Source organism: Heterodontus francisci, chromosome 3 (assembly GCF_036365525.1).
Source record: "Heterodontus francisci isolate sHetFra1 chromosome 3, sHetFra1.hap1, whole genome shotgun sequence".
In the NCBI taxonomy this organism is placed as follows: domain Eukaryota; kingdom Metazoa; phylum Chordata; class Chondrichthyes; order Heterodontiformes; family Heterodontidae; genus Heterodontus; species Heterodontus francisci.
Genome location: NC_090373.1, coordinates 150,631,031 through 150,656,921, shown reverse-complemented (window position 1 = coordinate 150,656,921; position 25,891 = coordinate 150,631,031). Strand labels below are relative to the sequence as shown.

The 25,891-nt window shown below is 42.7% G+C and overlaps 1 protein-coding gene across 3 annotated transcripts in view; it reads left to right on the top strand.

Moving 5' to 3' along the window:
- The window catches only part of ascc3 (activating signal cointegrator 1 complex subunit 3), a 740,670-nt gene that overhangs the window by 70,826 nt on the left and 643,953 nt on the right, over positions 1-25,891 (top strand). For all 3 annotated transcript variants that reach the window (XM_068026887.1, XM_068026891.1, XM_068026900.1), the window contains exons 6-8: positions 13,384-13,582; positions 21,479-21,614; positions 23,080-23,205. In XM_068026887.1, the coding sequence (XP_067882988.1) occupies positions 13,384-13,582; positions 21,479-21,614; positions 23,080-23,205 (461 nt within the window). The remainder of the gene's footprint in view (positions 1-13,383; positions 13,583-21,478; positions 21,615-23,079; positions 23,206-25,891) is intronic.

Below are 25,891 nucleotides of genomic sequence, written 5' to 3'. Positions count from 1 at the left end.
GGGAGAGGCTCAGGGATAAATTTTTGGGAGACTCCAGAAGTAGTTGTATGCAGGCGGAAGGAGATCATCCATTGGTGGAGATACTCTGACCATTTGTTGAATAGGCAAGAGTGGAACCAAACAAGAGATGTTGAAAGAGGATGGTGTGGTTGATTATGTCCAAGGATGAAGGAAGGTAGAAGAGGGGTAATGCGTAAGAGTTGTAGTTATCCAGAATTGCATTCGTGACTTTTGGTGCTTTATCACAGGTAATAACTCAATTTGGAGAGATCCATACAAAGAATTGGAGGAATGATGAGCATGAATTTGGGAGGCAGCAACATGTTCAAAGATTTTGGAGAGGAAAGGGTAGGTGAACATGGGGTGGTAGTTTGCAAGGACAGTGATTTTTAGCATGGGTTTTGATGGGTGCAGCTGTTTTAAAAAGGGACAGTACCCGAGGATAGTAAACCATTTTTAATGTCAGCTAGCATTGGGTTTAGGTACTATCCAAGTGTGTAAGCTTTTCAAATTAACAAAAAAAAATCTTGAGGCTTTTCATTGAGAATTATTGCATGTAAGAAAATGCCAATACGCCTGCAAAATGACATGAACTAGTTGGTCTATTGCTACTTCGTTTTTGAATGTCTTTCTTAATTTCTCATTCTTTCATAATTTTAAACTTTTCTGTTCTACTGCATTATAATCTACATTGTTGCAACAAAGAAGACCCAATTTTTCAAATCTTTATTTGTATCTATATTTCCACATACCAAGCAGCATCCAAGTGAATTTGCATTGTACCGTCTCTAAAACCTCAGTATCTTTGCTCTAGTGTGGAGTCCATACTGCTCACTGTCCTTTGAGATCAAGTTAAGGTTTTATAATGGCTCATCATTGCCACTTGGCTTTTATACCCAAGACCTTGAGATAAAATCTAGATTCTATAAGCTTTCTCTTACACAGCCTTAGCAATCTGAGGTGCTGCCTTTAATATTCTGTGAAGGTGAGTGTGAGTTCTCAGCCATTTTTCTATTTCCCCATCCACAGTTGAACCTGGAGATGTGAACCTTGTGTTGAAGATATCGAGTTTAATGATTGAATGTTTACAAATGTTTTATTAGCATTGGACTCAATTAAAGTATTGCTTTTTTAAAATTTGTTCATGGGATGTGAATGTCAATACCAAGGCCAGCATTTGTTCCTTATCCATAATTGCCCTAGAGAAGATGAACCACGGCAGTCCATGTGGTGCAATTTCACCTACGGTGGTATTAAGGAGGGAGTTCCAGGATTTTAACCCAGCGACAGCGAAGGAACGATGATATAGTTCCAAGTTAGGATTATTTGTGGCTTGAAGGGGAACTTGCAGGTGTTGTGTTCCCATGCATCTGCTGCCTATGACCACCTAGGTGGTAGATGTTGCGGATTTGGAAGGTGCTGTCAAAGGAGGCTTCGTGCGTTGCTGCAGTGCATCTTGTAGTTGGTACACATTGCTGCCACTGTGTCCTGGTGGTGGAGGATGGCATGCCCATTAAATAGGCTGCTTTGAGCTGGATGGCATTGAGCTTCTTGAGTGTTGTTGGGCCGCACTCATCCAGGCAAGTGGAGAGTATTCCATTACACTCCTGACTTGTGCCTTGAAGGTGGTGGACAGGCTTTGGGGAGTCAAGAGGTGAGTTACTTGCTGCAGAATTCCCAGCCTCTGACCTTCTCTTGTAGCCACAGTATTTATATGGCTGGTTTAGTTCAGTTTCTGATCAGTGGTAACCCCCGAAGATACCAATGGTGAGAGATTCAGCGAGGGTAATGCTGTTGAATGTTAAGGGGAGATGGTTAGATTCTCTCTTGAGATTGTTATTGCCTGGCACTTGTGTGGGGTGAATGCTACTTGCCACTTATCAGTCCAAGCCTGAATGTTGCCCGGGTCTTGTTGCATGTGGGCACAATCTTCAGTATCTGAGGAGTTGCGAACGGGACTAAACATTGTGCAATCATCGAACTCCCCACTTCTGACCTTATGTTGGAGTGCCGAGGGCACTACCCTGAGGAACTCCTGCAGTGATTTCCTGGGGCTGAGATGATTGGCCTCTAACAACCACAACCATCTTCGTTTGTTCTAGGGACGACTCCTGGAGACTTTTCCTCCAGCATTCCATTGATGTCAATTTTGCTAGGGCTCCTTGATGCCACACACGGTCAAATGCTGCCTTGATTTCAAGGGAGTGATGGGAATCACACCTGCCAAATGGAAACCTATTAATTTCATCATATGGGACACTCCTTGAAACTTTTTTACTGGACATTACAAATAACTTGTTTTTTTAAAAACAGAACTGAACAACTGAAAACATGGTTGCACATTTACATTCTGAGAAGACAAATGCTGGCTGAATACAGTTGAATAGAGACACAGTGGAGGTGCTCCTTGATTCAGTTGGCAAGATTGGTCTGGGCAATAGTGGTGATCAGCACCCTTTGACTTTGTAAGAGCCAAAACTCCACATTCCACTGGAAAGCTCTGAAATCCAGTAACCCTCCAAGAAGTTGCTGTTTCAAACAAAGACATGGCCACATGACCTACCTGCGCTTTTGAATTGTGCCTCACAGAAAGGAAACGGACTGCAATTCTGAATCTTCTCTCTCGCTACAGCAAAGTCCCAGGAAAACCATGGGGGGCAGTTTCTACGCTTCAAGACTACAGACAAAGCTCTATCTTTGGCCTTTTGGTACCAGGGAAGCAAGCCTGGAATTGTGCACCTGGCCCGAGCAAGGATTCCAAGACCTTAACTTCAATTGAGGACATTGTACCAAGGACATTAAGAACTGTATCTGTATTCCATTTATCACAAACTCTTCTTCAACCACCCCTCCCCAACTTTTTCTTCCCATCTGTATCTATTTGTGTGTATGTGCCTCTTGTATGCCTGTGAGCGTGGATGCGCCGTGTGTTTTAGAAATTTTAGCTGGGTTAGAGTGATAAGGCTAATAAACTTATTTTTCTTGTTTAAACTCAAGAAACCTATATTTGGTTCATTTGAAATTGCAATTAGAGTGCAGTGAGCAAGGGCTCACTGAGGTGGTAAGCTAAAATCACTGTGTTTTACAAGATAAACCCTGTTATGGCAAAACCAGAGAGGGGTGAGAGGGGAGCCTGAGACCCCTTCCTCACCTGGTCATAACAAGGGCAGTCACTCTCACCTCACCTCTTGAATTCAGCTCTTTGGTCCATGTTTGGACCATAGCTGTAATGACGTCTGGATCCGAGTGGTCCTGGTAGAACCCAAACTGAGCTTTGGTTTTTGCTGTATAGGTGCCGCTTGATAACACGCTCAATGACATCTTCCATTGCTTTGCTGATGATTGAGAGTAGACTGATGAGGTGGTAATTGGCAGGATTGGATTTGTCCTGCTTTTTGTGGACAGAACCTACCTGGGAAATTTTCCCCGGCTGAAGACTGGCATATGTGATGCTGGGGATCTCAGGAGGAAACCGAGATGGATCATCCACTCGACACTTCCAGCTGAAGATTGTTGCAAATGTTTCAGCCTTGTCTTTTGGACTGACGTACTGGGCTCCCCCATCATTGAAGATGGGGATGTTTGTGGAGCCTCCTCATTTGGTTAGTTGTTTAATTATTCACCACCATTCAGAATGTGATGTGGCAGAACTGCAGAGCTTAGATCTGATATTTGATTTGGTTGTAGGATCACTTAGGTCTGTCTTATCGCATGTTGCTTCCGCAGTTTAGCATGTATATCTGTGTTGTAGCTTTACCAGGTTAACACTTCATTTTTAGGTATGCCTGATGCTACTCCTGGCATGCTCTCCTGCACTCCTCATTAAACCAGGGTTGGTCCCCGGGATTGATTGTAATGGGAGAGTGAGATATATGCCAGGTCATAGGTTACAGATTGTGGTTGAATACAATTCTGTTGCTGCTGATGGCCCACAGTGCCTCATGGGTGCCCCGTTTTGAGCTGCCAGAACTGATCTGAGTCTATTCCATTTGGCATGTTGATAGTGCCACACAACATGATGGAGGTACCGCTCAGTGCAAAGATGGGATTTTGTCTTCACAAGATTGAGCTGTGGTCATTCCTACCAGTGCTGTCATGGACAAGTAGGTTGGTGAGGACAGGTCAAGCAGATTTTTCATTCTTGTTGGTTTTCTCACCATCTACCTCACGTCCAATCTTGCAAATATGCCCTTCAGTACTCAGTCAGTTCGCTCAGTAGTGGTGCTACCGAGCCACTCTTGGCGATGGACATTGTAGTCCCCCAACCAGAGTGCATTCTGTGCCCTTGCTACACTTAGTGCTTCTCAGAGAATAGCAGGATAGGTGGTGTCATGGCTGCTTGTGATGGTTTCAGATGAGGAACACATTCAACATCCACAGCAGCAAGGGCATGTTGTAGATGGAACTGGAGATGGATAACAGAGAGGGGAGCAACAGAGGAGTCGAATTCGCAGGAGGCACTACCCACGTAACCAGGTGTATGAAGAGAGGCACCACTTTGTTGACCTGTCAGAACAGCAATGCTTCCAAAGGCTGAGATTTACACGTCAGATGTCGACAGACATATGCACCTTCCTAGACAAAGATCTGCTACCTGATGACCACACTCACCAGTGGCTGTGAAAGCCACCATTGCCATCAATTCTTTTTACCTATGGTTCCTTCCAGGATGCTACCGGAGATGTAGCACGCATTTTGCAGACGGCTGCACATAAATGCATATGATCCATACAGCAGGTGGATTGTTTGTCAGAGCTGGGAGATATTTAACCTTGCCCTGTGATGGCAATAGGTAGAATGGGCAGGCACTTGGCTTTCCATCTCTTTCTGGCCTTCCACAGATGCAGAGTACTTTTGATTTGCACATAAGTGGCAATCCAAGCACTACCTGATCAATCAGGAGCATTCGTCAGCTGCAAGAGATTTCATTCCATCAATGTTCAGCTAGTGTGCAACCACAAGAAAATGTTAATGCTAAGGTATTTGTCATCCTGTTTAGGATGGCAGAAATATTGCCATCCATTGGTTTCACAGCCAAGGTCAGCGCCTGCAGGGACTGATTAGAGTACTGCCATTGAAGTTCCACAGCGGAGGCCCACTGTATCCAGGGAAGATATTCATGCATGTGACATCAATCCACAAATGCATGAGCTAGAGTACTCCATTCTCTCTACTATTGTGAACAATGTGCCTAGCCGAATTGCTGTTATACCTCATTTGACCCTCTATCAGTCTCCTCCTCATTGATGGCTTCCAGCGTTTAGAATCTCTGAGCTGCTCAGCAGAGCTCGGAGAGGACTGCGAGCTCTGGCTTGGACTTTCCACAACTATCCCTACCACCACTTTCTGCTGGTGCTCACTAGTCCATTGTGGCTCACCAGGTAAGAATTCGCCTAACTCTCTAATGGGATTTACCAAAGTGATTGTGTCTGCGCTGGTGCCTGGTAAACACATGTCCTGTGAAGTTTGTTCCTCAGATGGAATAAGCTCCACTGAAGAAATGTTGTCAAGAAGGGTCCCGGGCTACTGGTTTTCGCATGTTGGCTTTGAAGGAGAGAAGAGATGGATATGATTTAGTTACGGGAATGTAAAAATGATGAAGTTCTGAATGATGAAGGTGACCATATTTGACTGGGTGCTGAAATCAAGTCAGCATGACTTAGTCTTGTACGAGATGTGGATCGGAGGTATTTAATGCTGTCACCATGCAGGAGTGAAGTCCAAGTCTCTCCACCTCCAATGGTCAGGGACGCTGATTTGCAACTTATCTCTGTGGTTGCATCCTCTGCTGATGTCAACTGCACGCTTTAGTGGAGCGTCTCTGGTGGTCCTCCCTTATATTTAGGGCTCTCCTGAAAGAGGGAAGGAACATACCTGTGACTTTCTGTAGGGTATGTGTGCAATGTTTTCAATGATGGCAACTATCTGGCAGATGCATCATGAGTGCAGCTGACATGCATTTGAGGATCTCTGCTGAGAATTGACAGAGCTGATTGAGGTGGGTTTGCATTGAATAAAGATTGACAGAAGTGGAGTCGTGGATAGAGAAATGGGTGTGGTGAGGAAGTGCATAGAAGGGGAATGATGGGTGCTATTGAAACATGTGTGGTTGTGAGGAGCGATGCGATGGAGTATGCTTGACAAGTCAAAGTGGGGGCTATGGTCGGGCATACACTCCAGTTGTAGGTCAATATGCAGTCATGCTTGCCTTTCTTGATCCAGTTAGGCAATTAACCTCCTTCCTATTCCTGAATCCAGGTATGGGGCACAATACTCCTGCTGCTGACTTCCTCAACCACTTCCAACCACGGCCATCTTGGTTACAGCAGCATTTTTTTTTAACCATTGCTTGGGAAAAGTATCTTTCCTAGTCCTTACTGCACACAGTGGTGTTGCCTCATTGAAGCAGAGTGCAGACGTTGAATGTTCTAAATCCATCTATGAATCACTCGCTCTCTTAAAATGCGTCCAACTCTTCCAAATTCCATCTTTTCATTAAATATTCGAGGTGAGATCCCATCACGTGAGCGGGCAGTACACCTGCTAACGAACATTAGAGATGCGAAACCTGGGGGTAAAATGCTAATGAGGGATCATGTTGAAATCAGACATTGACATGACCTTCCTCACTCGCACTTCACCACCCAACCCACTCAGATCCCACCTGTGCTTTATTATCGGGTCCAATATCTCCAAAACTTGTATAGTTTTATCATTTTAAAATTCTGAACCTTGTTTTCAAATCCCTCTATGGCCTCTTCCTTCCCCATGTCTCTGACCCCTTCCAGCCCTACAACCTATCAACATCTTTGCACTCCTGCAATTCGGGCCTCTTGTGTATTCCTGATTTTCCGAAGGTAGTGTCTTTAGCTGCCTAGGTCCTAACTTCTGGAATACCCTCCCGAAACCTCCCCACCTCTGTTCCTCATTCTCCTCCTCTAGGACACTTTTAAAAATCTATCTCTTTGACCAAGCTGTCCTATGCTGACTTACGTGACTCGGGGTCAAATTTTGTTTGATAATGTACCTGTGAAGCGCCATGGAATGTTTTACTGTGTTGAAGGTGCAACATCAATACTTGTTGATGCCATAATTGTAAAAGGTAATGCACTGGTAGCTATAAGAGATGGTAGGGAATGGTTTGGCTCAGTTGATTGCAAAGTCCACTTAGCAAGAAATTATTCTGAATTTTAAAATTATATTAGTGTATATCCCACATGTATCCCTTAATTTTGTGCATTGTTAATTGCCACAGAAGGGACAATTTAAAATTGTGGTTCCATTGTATTGAAATGACACTGAACCACTGACAAGTTGAAAGATTGGATCCGATGAGCAAATTGCGCATAATGGACCACACAAAGCATAAAACAGAACATTGCTGTTGGTATGGTACTGTTTATTGTGTTTAACATATCATTTGAGAGAGATAATTGAAAATCTGAGTATACCTGTGACTTCATATTTGATTGCCTTTGTTGCCAACTGGTAGATAATCATGTATTGCAATGTTATTGCATAAACTTGCTCAGTTTCTTGAGGCTGATAGTTGAAAATAAGTTAATCTCCATATTCTAATTTCTTTAAATTGAATTGGAAATATACAATATTGTATGACTCAAGGGCCCTCCATTGACAGCTCTGAGGACCGTGTGCTTAAATTATCCATTTGAATTAGAATTAGAATTAGAACATTACAGCGCAGTACAGGCCCTTCGGCCCTCGATGTTGCACCGACCTGTGAAACCATCTGACCTACACTATTCCATTTTCATCCATATGTCTATCCAATGACCACTTAAATGCCCTTAAAGTTGGCGAGTCTACTACTGTTGCAGGCAGGGCGTTCCACGCCCCTACTACTCTCTGAGTAAAGAAACTACCTCTGACATCTGTCCTATATCTATCACCCCTCAACTTAAAGCTATGTCCCCTCGTGTTTGCCATCACCATCCGAGGAAAAAGACTCTCACTATCCACCCTATCCAACCCTCTGATTATCTTATATGTCTCTATTAAGTCACCTCTCCTCCTCCTTCTCTCCAACGAAAACAACCTCAAGTCCCTCAGCCTTTCCTCATAAGACCTTCCCTCCATACCAGGCAACATCCTAGTAAATCTCCTCTGCACCCTTTCCATAGCTTCCACATCCTTCCTATAATGCGGTGACCAGAACTGCACGCAATACTCCAGGTGCGGTCTCACCAGAGTTTTGTACAGCTGCAGCATGACCTCGTGGCTCCGAAACTCGATCCCCCTACTAATAAAAGCTAACACACCATATGCCTTCTTAACAGCCCTATTAACCTGGGTAGCAACCTTCAGGGATTTATGTACCTGGACACCAAGATCTCTCTGTTCATCTACACTACCAAGAATCTTCCCATTAGCCCAGTACTCTGCATTCCTGTTACTCCTTCCAAAGTGAATCACCTCGCACTTTTCCGCATTAAACTTCATTTGCCATCTCTCAGCCCAGCTCTGCAGCCTATCTATGTCCCTCTGTACCCGACAACATCCTTCGGCACTATCCACAACTCCACCGACCTTAGTGTCATCCGCAAATTTACTAACCCACCCTTCTACACCCTCTTCCAGGTCATTTATCAAAATGACAAACAGCAGTGGCCCCAAAGCTTGAAGCTTGTTGAGGTGTTGAATTAATTGGGGGTGATAATGGGACCCATTACACTCCCAAAAAAGGATACCTCTAGAGCACAATGAATTGCAGACAGAAATCAGTACACTAATAAAGCTTCTGCCTGCTTCAGACAGCAGCTTACACTTCCTTCCGAGACCCAACCAGGGGCCTGGATTTTACCAGCCCGGGGGAGGTGGGCTGGGAGGTGGCTAGGTTCTTCAAGTGGTGGCGGAAAGGAAGCCCAATGTTTTCTGGCCACCACGGCATATTTCCAAAGGCGTGAATGGCAGCGGCTTGGCTGTCCACTAACTGTAGGTGGGTGGCCAATTATTCCAATTAACTGGCATATTAACAGCCATTTTATGTCCCAGCCTATATTTTGCCAACATCAGAACGGTTCCCGCACCCCCGCCATGTGGGGAGACTGCCAGCTTCATCGAGGTGGCCTACAAGTGGCTTCTCGCGGTGCTTGGGGACTTCCTTCCCAGAGATTCCATGTCTCGCAGAGGGGCCCCTGGGCGGCAATGGCCACCCCTGTGGTTCCAGCGATGCCACTAGAGGGTGACCCCTCTGATTACCGGGGCCTGCCTGCCTGGCCCTGGCACATTAAAAATAATTTCTCAGTGGCCCTCTCCTCTCTCCAGTCTCAGCAGCCACCACCTCTATCAGTGGTGCTGTCATGGCTGCAGAGCTGCTGGCCCTCTGACTGGGCTAGCAGCTTGGAGAGGCAGGTCGCCATCCTTAATTGGACAGTGGTCCTGGCAGCAGCCTCTTAATTAGCCACCAGCGGTAAAATCTACTCTGTGGTCCTGCTGTTTGCTCGTGTGGGCTCAGGACCAGCATTTGGTCCCAGCTGCGGGACTCACAGCGTGCCGATAAAATTCCGGCCCCTGGTTCGGTCTGGGGCAGAAAGTGTAAGCTGCTGTCTGAAGCAGGCAGGAGCTTCATTACTGTACTCAAAAATAGATGGACAATTCTACACATGACTTGCTAGCATCTGGATCGCCAAGTCTGACCTACGTCCAAGACGTTTGGCGTTCACATTTATGGGACAAAATATTGGTAGAAGCAGAGAGAGTAGAGGCAATGGATAGAGTAAAAATTGAGAGGGGGGGCGATACTGAAAAGGCTGGCTATACTTAGGTTAATTACGTCACCTGATCCTGATGACTTGCATCCCAGCTTGCTGAAGGAAGTGGGGTGCAGATAGCAGAAGGGCTTGCCATAATTTTCCAATCTTCTCTAGATACGGGGAAGGTGCCAGAGGAGTGGAGAGGGGCAAATGCGACACCCTTATTCAAGAAAGTGTATAAGGACAGTCCGAGCAACTACAGGCCAGTTAGTGTAACATCAGTGGTGGGTAAGGTTTTAGAAACAATTATCAGGGAAAAGAAATGAACAGACACTTGGAAAGATTTGAGTTAATTAAGGATAGCCAGCATGGATTTGTAAAATGGAGATCATGCTTGACTAACCTAATTGAATTTTTGAAGAAGTAACAGAGAGGATTGATGAAGGGAATGTGGTGGATGTTGTTTATATGGATTTTAAGAAAAAATGTGATAAAGTACCACATAAAAGGCAGGTTAACAAAATTAAGGCTCATGGAATAGGAGGGTCAGTGTCAAGTTGGATTAAAGATTGGCTAAAGGGCAGAAAGTAGTGAGTCATAGTAAATGGTTGTTTTTCAGACTGGAGGATAGTAAACTGTGGTGTTCCCCAAGGGTCAGTGCTAGGACCACTTTTTTTTGCTAGATAGAAATGACTTGGATCTTGGAATACAGAGTAAAATCCCAACATTTGCTGATGACACCGAACTTGGAGATTTGGCAAACAGTGAGGATGACCAGAACCGCTTGTAACAGGACATAGGCTAGCAGAACGGGCAGACGGGTGGCAGATTAAATTTAATACAGACAAGCGTGAGGTGATGTATTTTGGAAGCAGGAATATATTTAATGGCACAGTTCTAAAAAGTGTGCAGGAACAGAGAGACCTGGGGGCAGGCACATGCATAGATCTTTGAAGGTGGAAGAACATATTGAGAGAATAGTTAGCAAAGGATATGGGGTCTTGGGCTTCATAACTAGCTAAATTGAGTACAAAAGTCGGGAAGTTATGCTAAACCTTTATGAAGCTCTGGTTAGGGCCCAACTGTAGTATTGCATCCAATTCTGGTCACTGCATTTTAGGAAGGATGTAAGGGGCTTTGAGATGGTGCAGAAGAGATTTACCAGAATGGTTCCAGGGATGGGGGTTTTTTATTTACAAGATTAGGTTGGAAAAGCTGGGTTTGTTCTCCTTGAAGCAAAGGAGATTGAGAGGAGATATAGTAGAGGTGTACAAGATTATGACAGGCATAGATAAGTTAGAAAAGGTAAAACTGTTCCCATTAACTGATGGTACAAGGACTAGGGGACACAGACTGAATGCTTTGGGCAAAAGATGCATGGGGAATATGAGGATGCACATTTTTTTACACAGCGGGTAGTAATGACCTGGAACTTGCTGCCCACAAGGGTGGTGGAAGTGGAGACAATCAATAATTTCAAAAAGAAATTGGATGGCCACTTGAAGGAAATAAACTTGCAGAGCTATGAGGATTGAGCGGGGGAATGAGACTGACTGGATAGCTCCATTGTTAGCTGGCATGGACTCGTTGGGCTGAATGGCCTCCTTCTATGCCATAAGTAACTCTATGACTATGACTCTATGCATGAAAACAATGAAAGGATACAATGGTAATGTAGTTATTTTTAGGCAACTTCTGCATCACTTTTGTCAGTCATTTTCTTCCATGCTGGTGCTCTGTACCAGTTGTCCCTGCTTACATTATTATCCCTGATTTTATAACTGGGGTAAATCACTGGAATGAATCAAATTCTCCAAGCCAATCTATTTAGAAGAGGAAGCAGACGTAACAAGGTACACATGGCAGATCAAGAAGTGTCCTGTGTACCTTGCTGGCATCTGTACCTGCAGAAAGAGGTAAAATTATCTCACTTTGACAGACGATGGGCCGAAGGACCTCTTGTGCACTGTATTATTCTGTGATTCTGTGACTAGATGCTGGATGAGACGCCACTTTGCTAAGGAAGTTGCATGTTACGATGGTATGTGAATATTGGACAGACAGTTATGCTGGATATTTCTTCAGAGCCAGACCAATTTACAACATCTCATATAATAAGTGATACTGCATGACAAGGCACTAGTGTTACCGTTTCAGGTCTGTGACCTTTCATCAGAACTTTCTGATGAAAGGTCACAGACCTGCAACGTAACTCTGTTTCTCTCTCCACTGATACTGCCAGACCTGCTGAGTACTTCCAGCAGTTTCTGTTTTTATTTTAGGTTTCCAACATCAGTGTTTTGCTTTTATTCAAGAACTAATGGTTGGGTAAGTTTCTGCCTTCTATTTCTGGAGGCCAATACTCACCTACCCGCAATGGCTTGTGTATGCCAGTATTTTCTTGGGGTCTGAGTCAGTAAAGCAGCACTTGCAGAGCTGTTTCATCTGCTGCAGAGACACTTACAATGCTGACCTTTGGAGAGGATATCATGGAATGGAATAGAGGAAAATTGTCCCCATAAGTACCTCATCTAGTACACTCTCAATCTAAGCAGCTATCAGACAGTGGATTGGGTGCTGGGGTGCTCCATTGTCTGCAGACTCATGCCTTCATCTTTTGTTCTCTGACACTGAATATTGTCGACTAAGTGCTTTAATAGCCTTTGCATAGGTTATTAATTGCATGTATTGCATAATGAAGCTCCCAAAGCTGGCAGAATTTCTGTGTCTTTGTTGTGACACACCCCTTTAAGTGGCCCCAACCCTTCAAGTTTTGCTTGCCCAGAAAATACAATATGGAAACAGGCCATTTGGCTCAATCAGTCCAGTAGCCATTTACACTCCAAGTGAGCTCATAGTTCTAATCTCATTTACCTGTTCCTTTATCGCTTTATCCCTTTTCCTTCACCTATCTAATTTAGAATTTATATTTTCTGCCTCAGTCACTAACCTTGTACATGAATTCCATACCCTCATAATTCTTCTATGTTTCATAATCATTTTTCTAATTTTGCACAACCTTCTTTGTGTTTGTATTTCTTCATACCAGGCAGCATCCTAATGAGCCTGCATTGTACCTTCTCTAAAGCCTCAATATACATCCTTTAGTTATGGACCACATAGTATTGTCCTCTCATCATCTCTCTGAGTCTGTACGTGATGATGCAAGCAATTATGCAAATGAACTTATACTCGAAAATTAGGCAGGAATTAGACGAGTTGTGAAACATTTAGAACTGACTTGCACCAGCCACTAAAAATTGGCTTCATTGGGTGCATAGCCTCAGCTGAGCTTGAAATAACTCAAAATAATTTTTAATTGTCAATAGCCCTTTCTGAGAAATCATTTCATGAAAATGATTTTTTTCTTTTTGTCATTTATACATCCATATAATTGTTGCCAATAAAAGCAGAGAAATTGCTGACTCTGGACTTTCCTCCCTAAACTTCCATGCCTTCTACCTTACTGTCCTCCTTTCAGGTGCTCCTTAAAACCCTACCTCTCAGAGTCTTTGGTCACCTGTCCTAATGTCGTCTTATGTGCTTCGGTGTTAAATCCTGTTAGATATCACTCCTGTGAAGCATCTTGGAACATTTTACTACGTTAACGGTGCTATTCTAAATGCAAGTTGTTTTTTGTGAGTTAAATAAAGCTGTTTTAATTTTACAGACTCTTCAAAAAAAGGTTTAGGGGGAAATGCACAACCCATTTATGGCTGTCAAGTCACAGTCCATTCTGAACAAGAAAAGCAATTGCTAAAACAGCATCGTAGAGAAGAAAAACGTCGAGCCATGCGAGAGAAAAATGAAGGGGAATTTTCAGGAGATGGACTTCAAAACTTTGATCCAAAAGAGTTGCGTTTACAAAGGTCAGGCAGTAGATTCAAAAGTATATATTTGCAACAATTGCAGTCTTACTCAACTAATTTGATTATTGTTAAAATTATAAATGAAAAATGAATTTTACTTTCATTGTCATAAAATTTCAGCCAAGAAATAGAATTTTAAAAACAAATTTGTTTTAGCACTCAACAATGCTTGCGGATGCAAAAGTATCTGGGAACAGATTAGTGAACTGGATGGGGAGGAATGCGGTTAGAGGAGGAGGGTTTATTGCCTGGTGGTCTGAACAGTGTTGAGGGCAGTTTGGGTTCAGTTCTGCTGGACTTCCCTCTGCAATGCTGCCAGATCTTAACAACTATCCAAGACTGTCAAACCAAGGCACTGTCCTCCTGCCATTTGACTTCCCTCCCCGCACTGTGTTCCCAGGACATTTTATAGGTGTTTTCCATCCTCTAGATGATGTTCCCTTGTCCCAGGGCTCCTCCCCCAGTAATCCCTGATCCCAGAATCTGGCCCACACTCTGAAAACCTCCCTCTGTATTGTTTCTGAGATCCCTTCAAAATGTTGGCATACGCCATTGCCGCACGCAAGATCCTGGATTTTCTTCCGAATGTTCGCAGATCTCAGAGCTGCCCCCCTGCTGATAAATCACATTCCTGGTAATACCAGATACAGCAGTTTTAACTGGCGATGAGCAATGCCACAGAAGAAATGACAGATTTATTTTTAAAATATGACAGCTTCTCCACCCGATGTCATTTTCATGCAATGTTTGTCTCACCTAAACATTAAATCACAGAAGTTACCTCAAATGTTAAGATTAAACAGTACTTTGAGTACCTATAATGCTTTCAATTTAATGGTGTGCAATGACAAGTTGGGGACCAAAGATAGTCGCATGAATGATCTCAAGGGGCAGGCAGCTAATTAGGCAAGTACCATCACTACATTAATGATGTCTGTTTAATCATGGAGTTCCTTCCTGATTCAAGGTCAATTTGCCTTGAGATTTTTCCAGGCTTCAGTTTCCTCTTTTTAATTCATCTCTTTCCCTCTCTCTGTCTCTCTCTTTCTCTGTTTCTGTCTCCCTCATCACAATTATTTTTATGGCTCCTTTCCCTAGAAACTTGGGATTTAAAAAAATTGCAAAAACTGGCTAACAGTATTTCCCATTCTATTGCAAATGAGTCGAAGAGAATTTTTTTTGCCAAACATTACCATACTGGGGAAGCCCTGTCAAAAGAAAATTCTTAAAATAAAACTGGCAAGAAAAATTTCAAGAATTAGATAGCAACTTTATTCATAGAATCAGAGAAAGTTTAAGGCACAGAAAGAGGCCACTTGGCCCATCGTGTCTGTGCCGGCTGAAAAACGAACCATCTATTCTAATCCCACCTTCCAGCATTTGGTCGGTAGCTCTGCAGTTTACGGCACTTGAATTTTGAATGAGTTTGAGAGTCTATGCCTCAACTGCCCTTTCAGGCAGTGAGTTCCAGACCATCACCACCCTCTGAGTGAAAAGGTTTTTCCTCATCTCTCCTCTAATTTTTCTACCAATCACTTGAAATTTATGCCCCCTCGTCACTGACCTCTCTGCTAAGGTGAATAGACCCTTTACCTCCACTCTATCCAGGCCCCTCAAAATTTTGTACATTTTGCTACGACCAGGTCAGAAAGGTGTCTAGGGGTCTGTTACTATCTTCACCTGTTCTTATTGTAACAGGGCTTAATTTTAAAGACACTGTTTTGATCTCCTCCTTTGTGAATCCTTGTTCACAACTTTCCAATTGTAAGGCAAAGAAATGAGCACAAACAGGCTTTTTAGGTTTAAAGAAGAAAAGTGAAATTTATTAAACAGTTTGAGGCAATATTGTTACTGTAGTTACTACAGCTGTGGTCCTTGATTGAAGATATGGTCTTGCATTTCATTGGGGCTTATTAAACCTTGTTCACGTAGGAGAATTTTCTCTGAGTTTACATGTCTTCAGTGGTTTCTGCAGCTGGTGAGAGCGGGATGAGGGCAGACAGGAGAGATGTTCTCAGTCCATGAGCACATGACTTTCTGATCTCAAGTACAGTTTTCTCCAACTTAAAACTCAGTTCAAACCTCTGCAACAGCCAGTTAGTCATGTGACGAAAACTGGTCTGATCTCTTCTGTGTATTGGGGAAGCAACTTCTGGGTCCCCATTGTTTCAACACCATCTGTTACTGTGCAAATGTCCTTCCAGTTAGGGCTTGCAATTTTAGGTTTTTATTCATGTGGTGAAATAATGTGTGCCTCAGTCTTGGCAGGTGGGGGGATTTGCAGACAATTTCAATCAGATCTCCCCTCAGCCTTCTCTGTTCCAAGGAGAACAACCCCAGCCTATCCAATATTTCCTCATATCTGCATTTTTCCAGTCCTGGCAACATCCTCATAAATCTCCTCTGTACCCTCTCTAGTGCAATTATATCCTTTCTGTAATGAGGTGACCAGAACTGCTCACAGTACTCAAGTTGTGGCCTAACCAATGATTTATACAGTTCCAGCATAATCTCCCTGTTCTTGTATTCTATACCTCGGCTAATAAAGGAAAGGATTCCATATGTCTTCTTAACCACCTTATTGACCTACCCTGCTACCTTCAGGGATCTGTGGACATTCACTCCAAGGTCCCTTACTTCCTCTACACTTCTCAGTATTTTCTCATTAATTGTGTATTCCTTTGCCTTGTTTGATCTCCCCAAATGCCTCACCTCAGACTTCTCCAAGTTGAATTCCATTTGCCACTTCTCTGCCCATCTGACCAGACCATCAGTTTCTTTCTGCAGCCTATAGCTATCCTCCTTGCTGTCTACCACATGGCCAATCTTTGTGTCTTCTGAAAACGTCTTAGACATGCCCCCTACATTTACGTCCAAATCTTTAATATACACCACAAAAAGCAGTACTGAGCCCGGCGGAACACCACTGGAAACAACCCTCCAGTCACTAAAACAGCTGTCAACAATTACCCTTTGTTTCCTGCCACTGAGACAATTTTTGTATCCGCCCTGCTGCATTTCCCTGGATCCATGAGATTTGATTTTATTAACCAGTGTGCCATGTGGGACCTTGTCAAAAGCCTTGCTAAAATCCATGCAGACCACATCAACTGCACTACCCTCATCTATCTATCTTGTTACTACTTCAAAAAATTTGATCAAGTTGGTCAAACAAGATCTTCCCTTAACAAATCCATGCTGCCTATCTTTGACTAACCTGTGTCTTTCGAATGACAATTTATCCTGTCTCTCAGAATAGATTACAATCATTTGCCCACTGCTGAGGTTAGACTGACTGGCCTGTAATTATTCGGTCTACCCCTCGCTCCCTTTTTAAACAGAGGTACAACGTCAGCAATTCTCCAATCCTCCAGCACCACATCTGTATGCAGTGAGAACTGGAAAATGATGGGCCGACCCTCTGTTATTTCCTCTCTCGCTTCTTTTCACAGCCTGGAATACATTTCACCTGGCCCTTGTGATTTATCAACATTCAAGGATGCTAATCCTATTGACACTTCCTCTCTCCCTATGTTTACCACATTCAATATTTTACACTCCTCCTCCTTAACTACAATATCAGCATCATCCCCCTCTTTTGTCAGGACAGACGCAAAGTATTCATTAAGAACCATGCCAATATCTTCCGCTCCTACACATAGGTTACCTTTTTGGTCTTTTATGGGCCCTACTCTCTCCTTAGTTATCCTCTTGCTCTTAATGTATTGATAAAACATCTTTGGATTCACCTTGATTTTGCTTGCCCAATATTCTTTCATACCCCATTTTTGATTTCACCCCTCCACTTTCTATACTCCTTTTGGTTTTCTGTAGTATTGAGCTCTCGGTGTGGGACATAAGTTTTCCTTTTCTGCCTTATCTTACCCTGTAAGCTCCTTGACCTCCATGGGGCTCTAGATTTGGCCGCCTCACCCTTTTCTTTGTGGGAACATATTTACCCTGAACCCCTTAAATCTCCCCTTTTGAATGCCTCCCACTGTTCTGACACTGATTTGCCTTCAAGTGGCTGTTTCCAGTCCACTCTCGCTAAATCACTCCTCAGTTTAGTAAAATTGGCCTTGCCCCAATTGTGAACTCTAACTCCTGTTCTATCTCTGTCCTTCTCCATAATTATGTTAAAACTGACTGAATTATGATCACGGCCACCAAAATGCTCTCCCACTGCCACTCCCTCCACCTGCCCAACTTAATTTCCTAAAACTAAATCTAAAACTGCAGCCTCTCTTGTTGGACTTGCTACATACTGGCCAACAAAGTTCTCCTGGATGCACTTCAAGAATTCTGCTCCCTCAATTCCTTTCACACTAAAAAAAATATCCCAGTTAATATTGGGCTAATTAAAATCCCCTACTATTAATATCCTATTGTTGTTGCACTTCTTAGAGATTTGCCTACATATCTGTTCTTTTATCTCCCTCTGACTGTTTGGGGGTGTATAGTACACTCCCAGCAGTGTGATTGCCCCTTTTTTATTCCTTAGTTCAATCCATATGGCCTTCAGCAATGATACTTAATTATGAGCTCTATGAGATGCTCAACTCGGCTGTTGTAAATTGGTCTTCCATGAGCTGATTTCCTTGTAATGCATCAGGAAAACATTAATTAGTTTTCAATTTATTGAAGCAGATTGATGTCAGTTATATAAATGAGTGGTGGGGGGGTGGGCAGAATTTTTGTGGGGGCTCTTCCTACCTCCTGCTATAATGTCATAACGTTGGAAACCCTGGAGAAATGGCATAGCCCTGTTTATACAGTTTCTCCTGAGTTCCTTTTTTAAAATTAATTCTGGGGATGTGCACATCGTTGGCTATGCCAGCATTTATTGCCCATCTCTAATTGCCCTTGAGGAGGTGGTGGTGAGCCGCCTTTTGAACCGCCGCAGTCCTTGGTGTGTACGTACACCAACAGTGCTGTTTGGAAGGGAGTTCCAGGATCTTGACCCGGCGACAGTGAAGGAACGGCGATTTAGTTCCAAAGCAGGATGCTGTGTGGCTTGGAGGGTAACTTGCAGGTGGTAGTGTTCCCATGCACCTGCTGCCCTTGTCCTTCTAGGTGGTCGAGGTCACGGGTTTGGAAGGTGCTGCCGAAGGAGCCTTGCTGAGTTGCTGCAGTGCATCTTGTCGATGGTGTACACTGCTGTCACTGTGCATCAGTGGTCAAGGGAGCGAATGTTAAAGGTGGTGGATGGGGTGCCAATCAAGCAGGCTGCTTTGTCCTGGATGGTGTCAAGCTTCTTGAGTGTTGTTGGAGCTGCACTCATCCAGGCAAATGGAGAGTATTACATCACACTCCTGACTTGTGACTTGTAGATGGTGGACAGGCATTGGGGAGTCAGGAGGTGAGTTACTCGCTGCAGAATTCCCAGAGTCATGCAGACCCCCACCTGCCAAGAATGAGGCATATTAATGTTGTCATATGAACATTGATTTTAAACTGTTGCTGGAGTGAAGAAAGGACTTGTTAAAAAATCCCCAGACACTTGGCTGGAAAAACATTTGCATACTAACCGACAGTGCTTGGAGAGACAAAGTTAATGCTCTCATTAACCCCAAATGAATTTTGATCAGACATTGAGGGCAAGGATGTGCATTCCAGGTCCTGCTAAGATGATACAATCCACAGAGCCAGGACTGGTTAAACCAGCTGGCTGTTTGACTAACTGGCTGGCCTAGGTTTTTGAACCAGCCACAGGACAGTTGGAATTCAGAAGGGGGATTGAACTGGAACCTGGAGCAAGAAAGCCTCTCACTCTCACTCTCACTCTCACTCTCACTCTCACTCTCACTCTCTCTCTCTCTCTCTCTCTCTCTCTCTCTCTCTCTCACTCTCTCTCACTCTCTTTCTCACTCTCTTTCTCACTCTCTCTCTCTCTCACTCTCTCTCTCTCTCACTCTCTCTCTCTCTCTCTCTCTCTCTCTCTCTCTCACTCTCACTCTCTCTCTCACTCTCACTCTCACTCTCACTCTCACTCTCACTCTCACTCTCACTCTCTCTCTGTCTCACTCTCTCTCTGTCTCACTCTCTCTCTGTCTCACTCTCTCTCTGTCTCACTCTCTCTCTGTCTCACTCTCTCTCTGTCTCACTCTCTCTCTGTCTCACTCTCTCTCTGTCTCACTCTCTCTCTGTCTCACTCTCTCTCTGTCTCACTCTCTCTCTGTCTCACTCTCTCTCTGTCTCACTCTCTCTCTGTCTCACTCTCTCTCTGTCTCACTCTCTCTCTGTCTCACTCTCTCTCTGTCTCACTCTCTCTCTGTCTCACTCTCTCTCTGTCTCACTCTCTCTCTGTCTCACTCTCTCTCTGTCTCACTCTCTCTCTGTCTCACTCTCTCTCTGTCTCACTCTCTCTCTGTCTCACTCTCTCTCTGTCTCACTCTCTCTCTGTCTCACTCTCTCTCTGTCTCACTCTCTCTCTGTCTCACTCTCTCTCTGTCTCACTCTCTCTCTGTCTCACTCTCTCTCTGTCTCACTCTCTCTCTGTCTCACTCTCGCTTTCTCCCAAGCCACCAGACCCACGGAAGACACATAAACCACATAAAGATCCGACCTCAAAACAAGTTGAAACATGTACAGGGCCCCAGTGAATTGCAAGTCTGACCGGCAACCAAAGACCTCACAGCAAATTCAAGGGACAGTATAATAGAAACCCATCTATTGCCTCAAGTCTTTCCCCTTTATTCTTTTCCGTCTCTATCTGCCTGCTTTTTGTCTATGCATGCTAGCATGTTCGCATCGCATAAACCATCGTTAAACCAGGCAAAGGCTGAGTGGGAACCACTAGACTCCTTCTCACCTGGTCGTAACACCAGCCTCTGACCTGCTCTAGTAGCCACAGTATTTATATGGCTGGTCCAATTCCGTTTCTGGTTAATGGTGACCCACAGGATGTTGATAGAGGTTCTATCCTGATGTAATGTATTGACTGCCATTTATAAAATTTATATTTATCTCTCTGCATTGGTTTCATTTTTGTTCTTGCCGTGGGGAAGTATTTGCAGTAATGCAATACAAATGCCATATCTTTCTCATTAAGGTCAACATGAAAGTGTTTGGAAGCCTGCTATATTTTGTTTCTTGATCCATCTTTTCAATGAGAAGATAATTGGTTTTGTGACAGGCACTAGGGAATTCATGTCTAATTATTAGCTAAAGAGAATATGCATCATAACCAGTTAATCTAAACTGAATGTTTTATTTTTTATGGGTGGAAATATTACTGAGCATTGACATGCTATGGTTCACTCCACAATATATAAAAGGAAAAGAGTGATTGCCTTTGATAAAATTCAGTACATCATTGCCATGAGTGTTTCTGACATTACTTTAGAGGTACAGATATCATGGACGGTCATTACAAATCTTTGAAGGTGGAAAGAAGAAAGATTAAAGGAAGAGTGCTTTTTAGGATGTCTCTGAAGATGTGTTATTGAAGCTTTGCTGGTAGTCTTCATTTGCATTTGTGATTTTTTAAAATAGATGCTAACAGTTTATTGGATTGTTTTGACAATCAAAATGTACTTTAGTATTAGAATTACACATTGATATCGGTTTAAAAAAATCTTGATACATCAATGGTAAATGGGATTACAGTTCAGTTCAAACATCTGATCACCTGCTCTGTGAAACAGTTCTCTGTCATAAGGCAGAAATGTTTCATTCTTGATATCCACAGCAAAGTTCAAGCCTGAATGGATTGATTTATCATATCTAAGGTGCCCAGTCATTAAAATGTCAGTTGTAAAATGAGCTACACATTATTTTTCAGTAGGATTTTCCTAATAGAGAATAAATGGGGTATATGAAGAAAGCCTGGTGAAGTTTGAAGAAATATATGTGGGTGTGATTTTAAAATAACATTTTGTTTTGTATACTTTCTAGGGAGCATGCTCTTCAGAATGCACGAACAGCACCAATTCTTACAAGGCAGCATGATTACGAACGAATCCATTACCCACATGTTTATGATTCAAAAAGTAAAGCAATGCAATCCCCAGCCTTTATTGCTGGTGCAAAGGTATGTTTTTGGTGATTTTCCCTGTTCAAGCTGCATTTAGTAAATTAAATAAAAACAGAAAATAATGGAAATACTCAGTTGGTCAGGCAGCATCTGTGGAGCGAGAAACCGAGTTAACATTTCAGGTTGAAGGCCTTTCATTAGAACTGGGAAAAGTTAGAAATGTGATAGATTTTAAGCACGTAAAAGGGGAGAGTGGAAAAAGAGCAAAAGGGAAGGTCTGTTAGAGGGTAGAAGACAGGAGAGATTAAATGACAAAATGATAGTGCAAGGTCCAAAGGCAGTGGTAATGGAATAAAAGAAACAAAAAATGAGTCTAGAGGAAGCGTGAATGGCAGAATGATTAACAGCTACCACCTGAAAGCAAAAACAAGAGAAAAATGAGAGTAAAATCAAAACCTGGAAACAAAATGAGAAAAGGTTACGACTGAAATTGTTGAACTCAATCTTGAGTCTGGAAGGCTGTAAAGTGCCTAATTGAAAAATGAGGCACTGTTCCTCGAGCTTGTATTGAGCTTCATTGGAACACTACAGGAGGTTGAGAACAGAGAGATCAGCGTAACAGCAAGATGAAGAATTAAAATGACAGGTGACTGGAAGCTTGGGGTCATGCTTGTGGACTGAACGGAAGTATTCTGCAAAGCAGTCATCCAATTTGCGTTTGGTTTCCCCGATGTAGCGCAGACCGCATTGTGAGCAGCGAATACAGTATACTAAATTCAAAGAAGTACAAGTAAGTCGTTGTTTCATCTGTCATTTAATGGGTTAAGTGTACCCCAGAGTGGTGAAATTAATGCCTTCCTCCTCTTGTGTTTATTAGGGAGATGAGTTCACGTAGCCTGATCCCCCTCCTGATCATACTTTAATGCACGCTCTCCCTGTGTCTGCGTGGGTTTCCTCCGGGTGCTCCAGTTTCCTCCCACATGCCAAAGACTTGCAGGTTGATAGGTACATTGGCCATTATAAATTGCCCCTAGTATAGGTAGGTGGTAGGGAATATAGGGACAGGTGGGGATTGCGGTAGGAATATGGGATTAGTGTAGGATTAGTATAAATGGGTGGTTGATGGTCGGCACAGACTCGGTGGGCCGAAGGGCCTGTTTCAGTGCTGTATTTCTAAACTAAACTAAACTAAACTAAATTAGCAGGTTGATGCTAAGAAGCTGCAAGGGTGCCTGCTGTGGAATGTGATTTCATGCAGTATGGACTTGACATATTGATGAGGTGGCTTTACTTAGCATTTGGTCTTTTATGTTTGATCCTCTTTGCACACAAAAGTGCTCACTGTAACTATGGTCTTGTTAAAAGTGTTGATTTTGAATCAGTAAATAGCCAATGAAAACAAAGTAGATTTGATGATTGAGTGGTGCAGTTCTCTGCTGAATCTAAGTATTCTTCATATCTGTTCCATTTATGGATCCTTAGCCTATTCATATGCTAAACTATATGCTTTAATATTGTACAGATGTTTCTTCCAGAAGATGTTGAGCGAGAGAATAACAAAGTCTATGAACAAGTAGTCATTCCTGCAACACAGCCTATGCCACTTGGTATTCAGGAGAAACCAATTGATATCAAAAACTTGGATGAGGTAAGAATTAAATTGATACTGGGCAGATAAATTGATTGGAACATTATTGTTCACCAACTGCAAAAAGCTTGAGTTCAACGTAATTACTGTAAATGATTTTTGGCATCTTTGTCAGTCAGTCACAACATAGTTTATATAACTTTCAGATTTTAATTAGTTTTCCTAATTTCATTACTGTATTGATGTGCCTGATATTTTAATAAATTATTGACATTACTTTGTGCTTTTTGAGAACACAGCTGCACTTTTTCCTTCAATGAGCATTTTGCTGTATTTCTTACAGTATTTAAACTGGTGGTGGTTTTGTTCTCAGCCATTTCAGTTACAACAGTGAGAAAATAACTTGAGCTCCTTCCATGGCGATAACCAAATTTATTCCAGTCGACTGATTATTTGTGTGTGGTGAAAGGCTCCCACAACCCATATAATGAGCAGCGCCACCCACACCCAACAGACCTGTGTATCTCGTTGGATGTCACCATAGGATTCTGAATCTGATTTCTGATCTCCACTCACCATGATATCCTATTTCTCATCAACATAAATCCCCTCACGAATTCATCTCAAAACAAATAAGATTCCATGCGTACTGTTATGACCGAGGCGGAAGGAGTGCACTGTGTTTTCTAGTCCCACTTCTCCACAGGTCACAACATATATTTTAAAATGTTTACCCAGTTACCGATATGGTCAATCATATACTCTACTCTTTATCCCAGAATAAAATATACCAGCCAGGTTTCTTAAATAAAGAGCAAAATTATCAGTTTATTATAAAAACAAGACTTATCCAGTAATGAAGCAATGCATTAACACACAGATTGAAATATGAAAGCTCCCTTATAAAACTCACACACACACTAAAAAAATAAATTCTCTCTGCAGAGCTCTGTTACAAAAAAAAAGGACAAAGAAAGAATACTTTGGCCAAATACTTACTAAGTCTTGAAGAAAAAATAAAGGAGATGTGGAAGGGTTTCAGTTGTCCCTTTTGGTCTGGCATCCAGTACACATTGGGATCTTTTCTGGAGCAGTTCTTTTCAGGTGTGTCGAGGATTAAACCGGCAGGTCTTCTAGGAGCATCTCAGGAGAAATGCTGCTTTAGTTTCTCTATTTCTTATGCTTGATTCTCAGGGCTTCTGGAAGAGATGGAAGGATGGGCTGGGGGTGGCTGCTCTCTGGTAGGCTTATCTCCAACTGCTTTCAACAACAGTCCACACCCCAACTGAACCAAAGCAATATCTCAGAAGCGAACCCACAAACAGCCTGTCAGAACCTCCTGACCCTCATAAATCTTGACATGTCACTTCTCTGTAAACATCTTCTCCCAAGTCACCAAGGTTTCTGTTGTTTGTTGAGCTTAAGGCATGTGACTTGCAGTAGAAGGTTGATTTCAGACAAGACCTCTCAGTGACCCCTGTAAACAAAAAATGCCCATGGGGTCTTTTCAACAAAAACAAAGTCCAGCATCTATGAAATCTTCAAGCTTCCAAAAAAATGAATCCATCGTCACAATTTAAATATGAATCCTCAAAAGAAATTTGACAAAAAACGGAAGCACTTTGATAACACCTCCAACCTTGGAGGAATGAAACACCATTTTTAAATGTGTTTCATTATAAGGTATGGAAACACAAGATGAAAAGAAATTAAAACACATTACACACACATTCTCACTCGCTCTTTACCTGTAGATAATACAGTTCAGTGGTATATCATCTTTGCACTCAGATAACTCAAAGCAAAGTTAGATCATAGACAAAGCATCCGCAATTACATTATGTTGCCCCACAATGAGGATAATCTTTAAATGATGAGCTTGCAATAGTAAACTCATTGGAATAGTCTGGCATTCTGGTTTTTGAATTTTTCCACAAAGGCTAGGGGGTTATGATCAGTATATAACAGTGTAGTCGTGGCAGACATAGACTTCAAAATGCTTAAGAGATCGTAATAAGCCCAGGGTTTCTTTTTCCACTGTTCAGTATATTTTTTGATGTCGATTTAGCTTTTTGGAAAAGTATCCCACTGACATTTCTATGCCTGATTCATCGTCTTGTAACAGGACTGCACCAATCCCCAGGTCACTATTATCAATTGCTACCTTGAAGGGCTTAATAAAATTTGGAGCAGCCAACATTGGATCATTAATTAAAATGGCTTTCAGCCTCTCAAAAGATGTTTGGCACTCCCCTGATCACACTACCTTGGTTTTCATTTTTGAAGCAAATTCATCAGCGGAGCAGCTATCATGCTAAAATTTGGTATAAACGTGCGGTAGAAACCACACATCCCCAAAAATCTTATGATTTCTCGCTTAGTCTTAGGGTCAGGGAACTCTACCAGCGCTTGTACTTTTGCTGTTCTTGGCGACACTTGTCCTTGCCCTACAATATTCCCAAGGTAGGTAGATCTCACTTTTGCAAGTTCATTTTTGGCAAGGTTTATCAGTAACTCTGCCAATTGTAATTTTCTGAAAAGAGCTTCTAGTTGTTCCAAGTGGTCCTTCCAAGTGTCACTGCATACCAGCACATCATCAAGGTAAACCACACAGTTAAGAACACTGGCTATCACATGGTTCATTAGTCTCTGAAAAGTGGCTGGGGCATTTATTAACCCAAATGGCATCACTCGGCATTGGAAAAGCCCGTCTGGGGTGACAAAGGCCGATATTTCTTTAGCTTGG